The 16459-nt window shown below is 40.8% G+C and overlaps 1 protein-coding gene across 4 annotated transcripts in view; it reads right to left on the bottom strand.

Annotated features, from left to right (window-relative positions):
* The window catches only part of TEX10 (testis expressed 10), a 121776-nt gene that overhangs the window by 63791 nt on the left and 41526 nt on the right, over nt 1-16459 (bottom strand). For all 4 annotated transcript variants that reach the window (XM_048839417.2, XM_075125507.1, XM_048839418.2 and 1 more), the window contains 2 exons: nt 10872-11047; nt 6421-6598 (listed from right to left, as the gene is read on the bottom strand). In XM_048839417.2, coding sequence (XP_048695374.2) covers nt 6421-6598; nt 10872-11047 — 354 coding nt within the window. The remainder of the gene's footprint in view (nt 1-6420; nt 6599-10871; nt 11048-16459) is intronic.

Below are 16459 nucleotides of genomic sequence, written 5' to 3'. Positions count from 1 at the left end.
GAACACAAAAAGAAACTACTTATATACATGAACTCCTCAATTAACAGTGTAGTTATGTTCCTGAAAAATGTAACTTTAAGTGAAACGATATTAAACAAATCCAATTTTCCCATAAGATTTAATGTAAATGCGGGGGGTTAGGTTCCAAGGAAATTTGTTTAGGGAAGACAAAAGGCATTATATACTGTATTGTACTGTGGGTGGGAAGTGCCCTGGCTTACGCCGCACAGACACAGCCCACTGCAGGCAAGGACGCTAGGAAGCACCTTCGCAGCAGCAGTGACAGCTTACCTGGAGAAGAACAGGCACCAACTTTGCTGGGGGATGCTCCAGGCCCGCCTCTTCCCGTCCATGCTCCATTGCAGGCCCACGTCTTCCCACCACCACTCCACCTCCTCTCCGGAGCACGCCGCATCCCCGCTCCTTCCCCTCCCCCAGAAAGTCCTAAGCGCCGCCAAACAGCCTACCCATGTGAAGTATTATCCCCATTTTAAAAATGAGGAAATGGAGGCAGAGAGGTTACAATGGAAAATACTTTCCAAATCTAATTACAGCTGTTTCTACTGTTGGCTTTAAAGCCTTACTCTATTATCAGAGGTTCAGCTAATATATTTCTCCCATCCCTGGAGAGAATTTCTCCCCACCTATATATATATCCATTTGCTGGAGTTGCCAGTACAGTTCCATAGTTAAGGTTCAGTTGAGATTTGAACTTAAAGCAGGGATTCAACCACTTTGTTATGTGCGAAGAATATAGCATACTCTCCCCAAAATTACAGCATTTGCTCTTCTGAATTAATGTTCTGAGAATTTACAAGTAAACCCATTAATTTGGGAGTTAAAGAATCTATTTAAAATTAATTGTAAGAAATTAAGCACAACGTAAATTTTTTGTGTCAAATGATCTCAGCCCAGGCATTATCAATTCACACAAAAACTAGCAGAGAGCTGGATCTTGTAGATTTGGTGCAATCAGTAGATTCAGAAAAAAATTTTTTTTTAGGAACAATGGGAATTTTATCTATTACGTTTCTTAAATAAAAGTTTTTCTATCAAAGGTGAAATAATGTTCTCCTTCAGAGAAACTCAAACACGCTCTACCATCTTTCATTGTTCTGAGTGGGACGGAGGCCAGGCTGCCCTTATAAAGCGGTCCATCCATTTGTTCCACATGCTGCTCCTTTCGAACACCTAACAGCACTGGGGAACTACTATTTTCCAGAAAGGCAGGTTGACTCTATGAGGGGGGAAAAAAATTGAAACTTTCTAATGTCTTTAAAAATCAGTTCCAATTAACAGTAGATCACAAACACTAATGTACATTAATTATAATTTTGTGTGTACTCTGTCACTCTGGTGCTGAGGTAAGGTTGTTTGGGTGCCTTAACTGTGGATTTGCATACCATAACCTATTTGATTTTTAAAAGTTTAATATCTATACCTCTTAAATTCCTGGGTTTATAATGCTTATTTTGGGGATAATTACAACGTCCCTGTAATATTTTTACCCTAAATTTGTAGTCTGTCTAGAAAAGTATCCTGTTTCTGACAGCATAATACCCTAAATTTTTACCCAGAATATTTACTTTCAATATTAACGCCAATTTAATATAGGTTTTGTCTGAGAATATACACCCGTGTGTTTCTGGGAATATATACACAAATATACTCACATATACAGGTAACGTGGTTTTCAGTGTAGGGATAACTAAAAGGAAAGACCCTTTTAAGACAGGAAAAACAATTATCAAATATAACGACGAGTCAACGGTGCTGCTGAATAGGATCTATTTGAAGTATCTGACAGACAGGCAGGTGGTTTGGACTAAGAAACTTGTACATGAAAAAGTATTCTCCACAAAACAGAATTTGAATAGAAGTAAAACAGTGCCATCTAGAGGCAATCCAACAGCTACAGCATATTGAAGAATCTGGAGGATTGATTTATATAAACTTGTATAGGCAAAACACATGTATTCCAGAATTCTGTGGCTACAGAATATGCAGCAGAACCAAGTTCTTGTTACCAAACTGTGCAGCCGTCTGTTTTAAAGTTTTGGAATTTTTAAACTTACATTTTTAGCCCTTTTGATTGTGAAAGAAAACTTTCCAAATACAAGGAGTACTTGTGGCATCTTAGAGACTAACCAATTTATTTGAGCATGAGCTTTCGTGAGCTACAGCTCACTTCATCGGATGCATACTGTGGAAAGTACAGAAGATCTTTTTATACACACAAACCATGAAAAAATGGGTGTTTACTACTACAAAAGGTTTTCTTTTCCCCCCACACCCCACTCTCCTGCTGGTAATAGCTTATCTAAAGTGATCACTCTCCTTACAATGTGTATGATAATCAAGTTGGGCCATTTCCAGCACAAATCCAGGGTTTAACAAAAACGTCGGGGGGGGGGGGGGGGGTAAGGAAAAAACAAGGGAAAATAGGTTACCTTGCATAATGACTTAGCCACTCCCAGTCTCTATTCAAGCCTAAGTTAATTGTATCCAATTTGCAAATTAATTCCAATTCAACACTCTCTCACTGGAGTCTGGTTTTGAAGTTTTTCTGTTGTAATATCGCAACTTTCATGTCTGTAATCGCGTGACCAGAGAGATTGAAGTGTTCTACAACTGGTTTATGAATGTTATAATTCTTGACATCTGATTTTCCAAATACAAAGGCCCACCATACATATATATTAGGAAACTGACTGATGAAAACAGAGGTCAGCAATGGCCTTTCAGAACAGATACTGAAAAAGGTTTAATTGGTAACATACATAGGGACAAGAACATTTTAATTTTCGCTCAGTCACGTTTTCTGTTGCAAAGTTGAAAATGGCTTGTTTCAATCGACACCAGCAGTTGCGTGATTTTCAAAAATGGTTCCAGAGGGAACAACTATTGCAGATATCAGTTTTCAGCCATGATTTTTCCTTATGTAGATGGGAATGTAGGAACTGCCTTATTAGATCAAAACAATGGTTCGCCTAGAATACTATCCTGTTTCTAAGAGAGGACAACACCATATGCTTCAAAGGAAAGTGCCAGAAACGCTGCAACAGGCAATTATAGAGTAACCTGCCCACAAGACAAGTTTCTTAGGGCTAGTCTGCACAAGACGTTATACAGATATGATCATACTGGTATACTTAAGCCGCCATAGTTATATTGGTGTAACTCCCTGTGGACACTCATTCTGCAATTAGTGTCTTTTTCCAGTTCAGTTTAAACTGCTTCTGAAGTATTAACTAAACCGAGAAAAGGCATTCTTATTCTGGAATGAGAGTGCCCTCACAGGGAGTTACACTGGTTTAATTCATACTTTACCCTTTTACTAGTGTAACTTCCCATGTAGACAAGCCCCTCCGTCCATTAGAGGTTGGTTTATGCCCTGAAACAGGAGTTCATATGCCTTCTAAAAAAAAATTATTAAATCTCTATTACTGTAACTTTGAATGTTCTCATTATTCATAAGTGCCCAATTATTTTCAAATCTTGGTAAGCTACTCATCTCAATGGGGCCTGACTGTAAACTAGTGCAGTGTTTTATTTCTGGCTGCCTCTACCCAATCGGCATTCTTTTTTTTTTTTTTTTTCTGTTAAAACTCCCCAGCAAGGGGGCAGTAAGGGTGAGATTTCTGAGGTAGTCCGGATGCTGATATTTTAACCACCATCTTGTCTAACTCTATTCAGAGTAGATCTATGCAACGAACTGGTAAAATGTCTGTCGACAGCAGATTTCTCACTGCTGCTACCATCCATGGAGCTCTACTGGTAGTAGCAACTATCAGAAATTTTAATAAAAAAAAAAAAAATCTAGTTGTAGACAAGGCCCCGAGTCCACAGACAGACTGAAACAACAAGATGTGCATAGTCACAGTCACCTCAGTGGGGTGTTGATTCCAACATACTAACAACAATTTAAATGGCAATTTTGTTAACTTGCTCACTGCTAGTCCTTTTAAGCAGAAATATCCTATTTAATGTTCTTATTCATAATTGCTGTTTGAAGTAGGAAAAACTGGAGTGGAGAGCAGTGGGTCAAGCTGATTGCTGTCACGGATCACTAGGGTAGAAGACTAGGAGTTCAAAGCCCGCCCCTTCTGGCCCCCACCCCCACAAATTCAAAATCACTCTTTGCCTCTGCTTGCAAAGAGGAAGGGCAGATGAGATGCATTACTTCTCCACTGCCAAAAGTCTTAACTACCTCCTGGGTGCCAAAAATCTTAACTACCTCCCACGCCTTCTGAGGTGCCAAAAGAACCAACTGTCCCCTACCCAGCTGCCAAAATCTCCAGCTTCCTGACAACTTCCAGAATGCAGTAATGCGTTTAATACAAAAATCTGCCGCACTCTTAAAAATTGAGACAGCATAACGTAAATTTTATTTAATATCAAAATAAACACCACAAGGAAAACTGTCCCCATTGCATTAATCATTTTTGCATTTATTTCAAAATTGAAAGGATGTATTGAAATTGAGGCCGCCACTGAACTCTAGTATATGGCCATGGGCTTTGCCACAGAATTTTATTTCTAACTTGCCACAAACTACACAGGGCCTTAATCTTATAGTTTAACACATGATAACATGGTATGTACAATTTTTATTGGCATCATTTTGTGCATTGGTTGCATTATTCACTAGTGGTGAATCCATAAACATGTTGTGCAGATTTTCCTAAACTAGTACCAATAAAATTTTTATACCACACCCCACCATTATGCACTGTGTTATGCGCCATACACTTTACTGGAAAACTATTTCTTAAGTTTTAGAGCGTTTTGAAAAATTGTGTGACTTTTTCAATCCTCTCCTCGAGCTTATTTATCTGGCGTCCAACCGTAGAGGGAGACAAATTTAAGTTTAAAGATACCTTCTTTACAGATCCACAGCATTGGTGCTACCCCCCCTAGTTTCGGGATAGTCTCTTGGAGAAACTCTTCAGTGTGCCACACACCCAAGGGTCTCACTCTTCCTTTAAGGTAGGCCACACGGCCTCACCACCTCCTGTGGCCAAACATCTGTGGCTCCAGACCTCCAGGGTCACACTGCAAGTTCTGTTCAGTGAGGCCAACTGAGACTCTCTCCTGGTAGAGATTTGTACACTCTTCAGGGATTAGTGCACCTCACCAAGCATTTGCAGTGACACTCAAACAGCATTGTCAAAACAGTAGGGTTTATTAGTCAACTGGAACACAGCATAGACAGTCCTTAGGTTAGCATAGAAAACTAAAGGTTAAAGCACAGACCATTCTAGTTAGCCCCAAGCCCAGCCAAGCTGTAGGGAACCCCATGGTTCCAGCTTTGTCTGTCTCTCCATCTGACCTCCTCAGTCAGATCCCAAGCGATAGCCCCAGCTCCTTCCAGCAGCCAACTCTTCTCCCCCGCCCCAGACACACACCCCTCTCTAGTCCTTTGTTCTCCAGCTGAAGGATGTTTGCTCAGCTTCCTGCTGAAAGATGAGGAAATCCATCTCCCTCTGGGTCCTTGGTTGCTAGACTCAGTGTCCTAGTGATTGGATTTGCCATTATCACCTCAGCCAGTCCTTTTCCAATGACCCACTCAAGCTCAGACAACTAGGCAACATTAGTACCTATGTCTCTGAGCCTGCCCTGAGAGCAAACAGTCATTTTCCACCCAGAAGAAAATGTAGCCTACAGGGGAAACTGAGGCACACATAGGCAATAGAAAAATATTACCTAAAATTTGTCACACCTAGAAGGAACCCTTCTTATAAAAAGATACACTTTAAAATATCAATGGGTGAAATACATGGCTCCATTAATATTCCTATCGACTTTAATGGGCCCAGGATTTCATCCAATGACTTTCAAGCTGGATTTCTGAGGATCTTCCAAGGCAAGGAGCAATTATTAACAAGAGATTAATTATTAATAAGCCATCTGTCTGGCCAGTATAATTAGGCTATTTACCACAGCAACCAAGGTAGACATTCATCTTAAGAAGGAGTTTGAAGAAGGGCAGGATATGACGACACTGATTACTGAGAGTTTCACCGTAAATGAGAGCATGTTAATGTGCCTATTGGGAAAACGAACAAAATGAAAATGGAAGCTGCCATCTCTGGCAGAGCAAAGGGGGCAGATCATAACACACAGAGATAAGAGACTGGAAAAATTAAGGGGGAACCTGTGGAGGGACTTGATCAAAGAGAAGAACTGAGAATGTGATTTTGACAAGACCATCAAGTTCCCATTTCTGGCTCTGCAGGGTCACGTGATATCTGACCTTACTTGCTAAATTGCTATAATGTTTATAAACAATTACAAATTAGTAGTGTAATTATGACATGGTGAACGAAAACTCACTGCATAAAATAACTTGATATTTAAGAAAAATAATGCTAAGTTAAAAAAAACCCAAAAGCATAGTTAAATAGATGGACATTTTACCTCACATGCAGTATCCCAATGAGGGTGGCAGCTAGATCTGAAGACATTCTTCCCATAATGCAGCAGCGACTTAGAGAAGAAAGTAAGTCAGTTGGTAAACATGGTAGAAAGTATACAAGCTGCACTAAGCGTTGCTGTGACTCTGCTGGAAGAAGAACCAGAGTGCCATCTAGTGGATCTAAATTTTAAAAAAGGTACACAAAAAACACTGAATTAAACACTATCATGCTTGAAAAGATTTTCCCCCTAATATTGCATAAGACACTGAAGACTGATTAATCTACCAAAGCCCAACTTGTCCCTTCAATTCTAGGACCCATAGTAAATGGATGGCCACTGGGGACTGTTTTCACAAATGTAAGAGCAAATCAATCAAGAAGTTTGTCTGTAAGGACAAAGTAGCAGAGAAATCAAGGAGGGGTAAAGAAATCAGGAAGGCCACTGGGGCTCCTATGTGGCTGTAAGTATAATAAGTTAAAAGTATTAACAATACCAAGCATTTACAATACATTTTTCATCTTCAAAGCATTTTACAATATCAGTTAAGTAAAATATCCATATGAATTTTCGTTGTTGCTTCAATGTCCGTTTCTGTATGGCTCTTTCTATTTGGGTTTTGGTAACCACTTGCTTTTAGATTATCCATGTTTGGATAAGTGTAATCCACTATAAAAAAACTCCCATTCAAGCACATGTATAGAAAAAGTGATAAACAAAGCAGCCAGACTATCTGCAGACTCAGGGAAACAACTTAAAGATTCCATTATTTTAGAAAGTGAAAGGTTAGATACTTCTTTACAGTTCCAGTATTGCTAAGCCCAAGCATTCAAAGATCATGAGTCAGTCCAAAAATTAATTAAGAGATTGGTTTAAAAATCTTGAGATTGTTTAAAAATATTAGATTTAGAGTTCTTTTTAGATGTCTTATGGTTCTTGAGTGTATAGTGTATGCTTGGGTCACATTTTCAGACTTTTCTCTACAACAGTGAAGTATAGAAACTTAATTTTAAAATGAAAACAGATTCTTACAATATCACTTGACTAAGAGTTGGAGCTTTACAAAAAAACAGTAAATATTGCAAGACTAAGGATAAAAACTCGTGAATTGGCAACACTGCAGTAAGAAATACTTTCTTCAGGAAATTCCAATGCTGCAGAATAATGGAATAGACAGAGAAATTATTATTAAAACAACAGTAACAAAAATACTTTATATAGGACTTTTCATCCTGATAGACCTCAAAATATTTAACCAACTTTTATGTAAAACACAGGAATTCCTTTCAACCACAAGCAAAATGCAGCCTGGGATGGAACAGAGGAGCTGTTTAACAGCATACAGCAACACTTATTATTCATATTGCAGTAGCAACTAGTAGCCCCAGTCATGAACCAGGGGGCCTAAGTATGCTAAGTACTGTATCAGTGGTTCTCAACTTAGTTACCATGGTGGGCTTCATCCAATACTACCTGTATGGACCTGAGAACGTCACATGCGCCGCAGACATGTGCTGATTGAGCCGCAAGTTGAGAACTGCACTGTACAAATATAATGATCCCTGACCCAAAGATTAATCATTTTAGTACACGACATTTTGCACCTTGAAGTCTTTAAACCATGATTTGAGGACTTCAATAGCTCAGACATTGGTGAGAGGTTTACTGCAGAAGTGGGTGGGTGAGATTCTGTGGCCTGCATTGTGCAGGAGGTCAGACTAGATCATAATGGTCCCTTCTGACCTTAATGTCTATGAGTCTAAGAGAAGAAAAATACTGCATCCAAGCAAAGCAGGGAAGAACGTAATTTCTTGAAATTTCAGGGAAAATCTGCGTAAGAAGAATATAATGATCCAAACTGGAATTTGGCCAATATAGAAGGGCTAACTTCCCCACTCTTGCAACAAATACCGTTCTATAAAAGTCTTATCCAAAGTATAACACCTCTACGAATGAGGACTGTCAAGAGACTAAAAAACTTAATCGTGTGACTAAAAAAATTATCCGCGCAATTAAACACACAGTTAATAATATCAGACACTATGAATGGCAATATACCAAAACCTGTTGGAGAACACTTCAATCTCCCTGGACACACAATAGCAGATTTAAAGGTAGCCATCCTGCAGCAAAAAATCTTCAGGACCAGACTTCAAACAGAAACTGCTGAGCTTCAGTTCATTTGCAAATTTGACACCATCAGCTCAGGATTAAACAAAGACCGTGAATGGCTAGCCAACTACAAAAGCAGTTTCTCCTCCCTTGGTGTTCACACCTCAACTGCTAGAAGAGGGCCTCATCCTCCCTGATTAAACTAACCTCGTTATCCCTAGCCTGATTCTTGCTTGCATAGTTATACCTGCCTCTGGAAATTTCCACTACATGCATCTGACGAAGTGAGTATTCACCCACAAAAGCCTATGCTCCAATACATCTGTTAGTCTATAAGGTGCCACAGGACTCTTTGCCACTGTTAATAATAGAATACCATTTTTCTAAATATTTTTGGATGTCTTCTACATTTTCAAATATATTGATTTCAATTACAACACAGAATACAAAGTGTACAGTGCTCACTTTATATTTATTTATTACAAATATTTGCACTGTAAAAACCAAAATACTATTTTTCAATTCAATTCATACAAGTACTGTAGTGCAATCTCTTTATCATGAAAGTTGAACTTACAAATGTAAAATTATGTACAAAAAAAACTGCATTCAAAAATAAAACAATGTAAAACTTTAGAGCCTACAAGTCCACTCAGTCCTACTTCTTGTTCAGCCAATCACTCAGACAAACATGTTTGTTTACATTTACAGGAGATAATGCTGCATGCTTCTTGTTTACAATATCACCTGAAAATGAGAACAGGCGTTCGCATGGTACTGTTGTAGCCAGTGTTGCAAGATATTTACGTGCCAGATGCGCTAAAGATTCCTATGTCCCTTCATGCTTCAACCACCGTTCCAGAGGACGTGCTTCCATGCCAATGACAGGATCTTCTCAATAATGATGCAAAGCAGTGCGGACTGACACATGTTCATTTTCATCATTTGAGTCAGATGCCACCAGCAGAAGATTGATTTTTTTTTTTTGGTGGTGGTTCAGGTTCTGTAGTTTCCACATCGGAGTGTTGCTCTTTTAAGACTTCTGAAAGCATGTGTCACACCTTGTCCCTCTCAGATATTGGAGGGCCCTTCAGATTCTTAAACCTTGGGTAACGTGCTGTAGCTATCTTTAGAAACCTTCTTAGTGTTTTGTCAAATCTGCAGAGAAAGCGTTCTTAAAAAGAACATTGTGCTGGGTCATCATCCCAGACTGCTATAACATGAAATATATGGCAGAATGCAGGTAAATAGAGCAGACATACAATTCTCCCCCAAGGAGTTCAGTCACAAATGTAATTAATGCATTATTTTTTTTAACGAGCGTCAACAGCATGGAAGCTGTTGGTGGAATGGTGGCCAAAGCATGAAGGGGCATACAAATTTTAGCACATCTGGCATGTAAATACCTTGCAATGCCAGCTACGAAACTGCTATGCAAACTCCTGTTCTCACTTTCAGGTGACACTGTAAATTAGAAGTGGGCGGCATTATCTCCCGTAAATGCAAACAAACTTGTTTGTCTTTGCAACTGGCTGAACATGAAGTAGGACTAAGTGGACTTGTAGGCTCTAAAGTTTTACATTGTTTTGTTTTTTAAGTGTAGTTATGTAACAAAAAAAATCTACTTTTGTAAACTGCACTTTCATGATAAAGGATTGCACGACAATACTTGTATGAGGTGAACTGAAAAATACTATTTGTCATTTTTACAGTGCAAATATTTGTAATCAAACATAATAATATAAAGTAAGCACTGTACATTTTGTATTCTGTATTGTAATTGAAATCAATATATTTGAAAATGGAGAAAAACATCCAAAAATATATAATAAATTTCCATTGGTATTCTATTGTTTAACAGTGTGATTAAAACTGCCATTAATTTTTTTGAGTTAATCACATGAGTTAACTGCAATTAATCAACAGCTCTACTAGGAACGTACTCCTTACAACCCTGATGGTTCAGTTAAGAACCTGAAAAAACAAGGCCTTTAGAAAGCATTAAACTACTGCTAAGTAGAGAGAAACATAAAATAAAGGAACATCACGAAGTCCAGCTTTGTACAGAAATTAGATATCAAATGTTCTCATCCATCAGTCCAGCCTAAAAAAAAAAAAAAAAAAAGAAAAGACAGCTTCAAATGAAACTTCAGTTTTGAGGGAAATAAAATTGCTGCAGCCATGACTTTCTTTGCAAATTTCTATTTTAAGGGTATGAATAACCATTTCATGTATGTACTCTGCCTTTAGTCAGGAGACACAGGATTTTTCACTCCTTATACCATCCCTCTCATGTCAAGTGACAAGACAAAATTCATTATGTTTTAGTACAAAAGTCTTACCATAAATTCGAGAAGCAGTGGCTTGCAAACTTTGTAACAATTCCTTGTTTGAATGAGATGCAGCAGAATGAATGGTCTCAATCAACTGGTTTGAAAGCTCAGGCTTTCTTGAACCAAGGAGAGCAAGCTGCTGAGGTAGGCCAGCCAGCCAACGAGATAAAACTTTACTTCGGCTCCTAAAAGAAGGGGGAAAAAGTTAGTTGGAAAAATTATTTTCTTTTCAATACAAATATTCTTAAATCTATTTTATGTTTACAATAAATACAGAATACTTATAATACTGTAATGTAGTATCTATTTATAATGTTTCAGCTAGGAGTCTGATTGTGTTGGTATGTAGTGAATCATCATACACGCACTTCTCTCACAGCCCCAACAGTTTATGCAACATGTAACCTAACAACCTCCTTCAGAACTCAATTTCACAAATTGACTATATGCTGGTGAAAAAGCATTTCCTTTTGTTTGCTCTAAATTTACCATCTATTAATATCCTTTAATGACCCAACATATTATGGGCCAGAGGAAAAGTACACACAATTCAGGGTTCACTATATCCTTAACACTGAATACCAAAAGTCCCCTGTAACTCTTCACTTTCCAAACTAAAATTTTATTTTTTTTTGGCTCATATCATATTTAATCATATCTTCACTGTCCTTCTCTATCTTTTTAATCTCAGATTTATTTATTTATTTATTTTAAGAGAAAAGGAAACTGGACAAAATGCTTCAAAGAAGGGAGTTCAATACAATGTCATGTTCCTTTAGTTTCTTACCCATCCTATTTGCCTTTTCCATTGCTGCTTAACCCTAGATTGACATTTCGTATAACCATTCCCACTCTTTAATCCACAGGATTTTCTCTCTTATCTCATGGTTTATATTCCTAATTAGGAGCAAGGTTGCTTGTTTATTTTTATCAGAGACCTTATAAAAAGCTTTTTTTTAAAAAAAAATGATGTCCATCACATCTCCTTTATCTATATTTTTTCTAAAGAACTTTAACAGATTAGAGAGGCATTATTCTCCCTTTCAGAAAGCATAGCAGTTGGATTATATTTAGGCAAGTATATATTTCCAAACAAGTGTGTTGCATTATTCAATCCTCCCAATATTTCCATTCTTTAAAGGATATTTTTGAATGAATTATGTAATGAACTTCCATGAATTCATGTACTTCCCTCACTTTATCATGAAGGTTTTAATCTTGCCTTGTTATCTTTTATGACTAAATACATAGTCTATCCATGTTTCCAACAATGTATTTAAACAGTTACAGATATGTCTCCTGTATCTCTCCATCCAAGAAAAAGTTCATTACAGGGTACAGTAAACACAGTAAATTACAGTAAACACAGTTCTTTAAGTATATCGCTTCTACAGATTTACACCCAAAGATGGAGCATGTCCAGGCAAACTTTTTGGCGAAAGGGCCACATCTGGGTGGGGAAATTGTATGCAGGGCCATTAATGTAGTGCTGGGGAAGGGGTGCAGGAGAGAGTGCGGGGTGTGGGAGGAGGTGCAGTGTGCAGGATGGGGCTCAGGGCAAGGGGTTGGAGTGCAAGACGGGTGCAGCAGGGGGCTCATGGCAGGGGGTTAAGGGGTTCAGGGCAAGTGGTTGGGGTGCAGGATACGGGCTGTGGCCCCGCTTACCTCGAGCAGCTCCGGGGTGGCAGCGGTGTGCAGCAGGGCTGAGGCAGGCTCCCTGTTTGCCCTGGCCGCACGCCGCTCCTGGAAGTGGCCAGCATGTCTGGCAGTGGCTCATGGGTGTGGGGTGGTTCCCGGCCAATGGGACCTGCGGGGGGCGGTGCCTGCAGGCAAGGGCAGTGCACAGAGCACTCTGCTCCCACCTCAAAGGCTGCAGGGACGTGGTGCCGGCCGCTTCCAGGAGCAGCGCAGGACCAGGGCAGGCAGAGCGCTTGCCTTAGCCCCGCTGTGCCATGGGGCTCGCAATCCCCGTGGGCCAGACTGAAAGCCCTGATGGGCCGGAACTGGCACATGGGCCGTAGTTTGCCCTCCCCTGTGCTGGAGAGCGAAAGTGTGACCTTTGAGGCTGTATGAGTAAGGCTCCGTGTTTGTCACGGATTCCGTGACTTTCCGTGACCTCAGACTTCTGCAGCAGCCCATTGTGGCTTGCCCAGGAGCCGCCTGAGCAGCTCAAGCAGCCCCAAGGTGAGTCTCAGGGTCCCCCTGCCATAGGGTGTGGTGCAGGGGGGCTCAGGGCTTGAGCTACTGTTTATTTGTGTGTGGGGGGAAAGGGGTTATTCCTCTCCCTCAGCTCCCCTAGCTCCACCTGCTGCCTCTGCCAGCAGCCAGGCACTGCCCCTGCAGCTCCCATTGGCTCCAGTTCCCAGCCAATGGGAGCTACAGAAACTGGGCTTGGGGCAGAGTGGAATCAGCACATAGAGCTAGGGAGCTGGGACCACCGCTTCCCAAGAACTGGATAAGGAGCCTGCCCCAGCCTCTCCAAGCCCGCCCCCTTGTACCCATGCCCGCCCTGGCCGCGATGCCAACCCCACCCCCCCAGCACCCGCACCCCCTTCCCCAGCACCCATGGTGCTTCCCTGGGCTGCACCTCCCTCCCCAACACCCACGGCGTCCCCCAAGCACCCATGGTGCCCCCCCGGGCCGCGACTTCCCCACCCCGAGCCCTCCCTCACCAGCACCTGCTGTGCCCCCCGAGTCTCTCTCCCCACCCTCCCCCATTTTAGTCAGGGGTATTTTTAGTAAAAGTCATGGACAGGTCACAGGTCTGTGAATTTTTGTTTACTACCCGTGACGTGTCCATGACTTTTACTAAAAATACCCGTGACTAAAATGTAGCCTTATGCATGAGTGCTTCTGATTGGCTTCAAAAGTTTAGACCTAAGGGTATAACAGGGAGCATGGTCCTCAAGGCACTCAGTTCTTTTTCTCCATATCTAAAAAAAAATGTCAAGTAATATTCCAAACTTTAAAGAGGGGATTATTTTTTAAAATGGAGAAATTAGTTAAGGGAGGCAAATTAATATCAGACTCAAAGGAAATTAATATCAGACTCAGAATGTATACCACAAGTGACACTCAGAAATTAAAAAAAAAAAAAAACACCAAAGACAATAAAAATGGTTTAATGTAAGATATAGGAGCTTATTTGAGCAAAACAGATATCTTCCAGAAAACAGAAATGCAGCCCAAGGAACAATGTATGGCAAGTAAAAAGTAAGATGGAAGTGAGAAGAGCTAAGAAAACTTTGAAGAGAAATAGGCAAAGAAGAAATTATATTTATGTGCATCAGATGCAAAAGACTAAAGATTTGGACAGACTGTGCAAGACTGAATCTGCTGGACTACCAGGGAGAAAAATAGAACACTTAAAGAGGAAAGGAGCATTGTGGTGAAGCTGCAGATGTTGAGATACCTACTGCAGACCTGCTCTCTTCAGATAATAAAAAACACTGTGAAAGAGTGAGACATCATTGTCAAAGAGCAAGGTGTCAAAAGAGATGTTAGAAGTAGATGAGGAGGGGAAGAGAAAAGGGAAGGATGATAGAGTGAGGTGACAAAATTATTGAGGTTAGTCAAGAGGAGAAAAGAATGAGAGGAACTTCAGAGGGACTTAAATCTACGTGAAAGGGCAGCACAATGGCAAGTGAAATGTGTTATAAACAATATAAGATGATGTACACTGGAAAGAATTATTTGAATTACTCATGTACATCTCAGGCTCAAACTCAATGCTACCTGAGTAGGAGCATGAAGTTCACTCAACAGGTCCCCTGATCTCTGAGAGGCACCTCAAACCTCTGCTTCTGGAACCTATCCATCCCATTCAGCCATATGGAGGGTCACGTGTATATGATCATTCTACAGTTTGTGAATTCACTGCAGAACCACATCCAGGCCACAGATCTGTGCTTCAGAGCCTACCCCGATCTACCCCAGAGATCCGAAACACTGTCGTCATTACCAGATCCACCCCTAAAGAGGGAAAGGCTGAATGTATGTTTTATTAAATGATGTATGCAAGTTTATTGTTAGCACTTTTATTTTAGAATACCAGTTAGTTAACAGACTGATGAGGCAGAACTCTTACCACTTTGGGAAGGAATTTAGGATGAGATGGAAGACTGCTTTGTCATTGTGGGTGACAGTAAACAATTAGTCAGCCATGGGTCCTGTAATTTGCTTATTATTCTAGAAGATGTGATTAGTATAATGAAGGCTGTTTTGACAGAAAGGTGAAATAAGGAACATTCCCTCATAGGTTCAAAGGGGGGGCGTGGTCACAAACTGAGTAAGTACTAGGTTGAGATCCCATATCAGAGATTACTCAGACTGGACGATAAACGTTTACTAATCCCTTCATGAACCTCTTAACTATATCATGCGTGAATACTGTCTTATCAATTAATGCATGATGCACCAAAATGGCTAAGTGGACGTTCCCAGACAATATAAAGTCCCAATAGCTTTAACTGAAGTAGGTATTCAAGTATGGAGTAAATAGAAGATGTTTCTGGAACTATGTTATTATTGTCCTAGATTAAAAATCTCTTCCATCTGAAGTCACAGAAGGGTGGTGATTTGACTGTTTGCTAGAATTTATTGGGACATGCTGAATTTCAAGAAAGCAAGACTTAATGTCTGTCAGAGTTCGATGGCCATGCTGTCAAATGCAGACAGCACATGTTTGAGTGATAAATCAGACCATTCTGTTGGGTAAGTGGTTACTGGGAAAAACCAAAAGGTCCCTTTAGATAGATGAAGAAAATCTTGAAGTTGTTGTCTCACCTATTCTGTTGCAAATCAAAGTTATTGACACTTTAGCCTGTCTGTTTTTTCTGGACTCTGAACTGAAGGAAATGGGGGAAAGGAAAGGCATAAAGACGACCTATTATCCAGTTGAACAGAAAAACATCTGATATGAACCAGTTGTCTGCTCCTGCTCTCAAACAAAACGTCAGGCATTTTGAATTGTGTCTGGTTGCAAACAAGTGTATGTCTGGATAGCCCTAGAGAGAGAGTGTATCTCATCTACCACTGAAGTCTTCAGTTACCTTATGTCAGCAGTGGCCAACCTGTATAGGGACCAACTCCGGAGCTGGAGCTACAAGTGCCAATTTTCCAATGTGCCAGGGAGTGATCACTGCTCAACCCCTGGCTCTGCCACAGGCCCTGCCTCTGCCCCCACTCCACCCCTTCCCACCCCTCCCCATAACCTGCCGTGCCCTCGCCCCTCGCCCTCACCCTCACCGCCTCCTGCATGCCACAAAACAGCTGATTGGGAGGTGCAGGAAGGGAGGGTGAGGCACTGATCGGTGGGGCTGCCGGTGGGCAGAAGGTGCTGGGAGTGGGAGCGGATGGGGGGCTGCTGATGTATTGCTCTTTTGCCACTTACATTGGATTTATTTAGGGTTTGGACTCCATTGGGAGTTGGGCATCTGAGTGTTCAAGAGAGGAACACTTCTGTAAGCTGCTTTCAGTTAAGCGTACAGCTGTTAGGGGATGTAGTTCAGACCTGGGTCTGGGTTTGCAGCAGGCTAGCAGGTCTGGCTCAAACCAGGCAGGGCACTAAAGTCCTAAGCTGACAGGGCAGGAAAGCA

This window comes from Caretta caretta, chromosome 2 (assembly GCF_965140235.1).
Source record: "Caretta caretta isolate rCarCar2 chromosome 2, rCarCar1.hap1, whole genome shotgun sequence".
Taxonomy (NCBI): Eukaryota; Metazoa; Chordata; order Testudines; family Cheloniidae; genus Caretta; species Caretta caretta.
The sequence above is the reverse complement of the archived record's forward strand: the minus strand, read 5'-3'. Positions and strand labels throughout refer to the sequence as shown.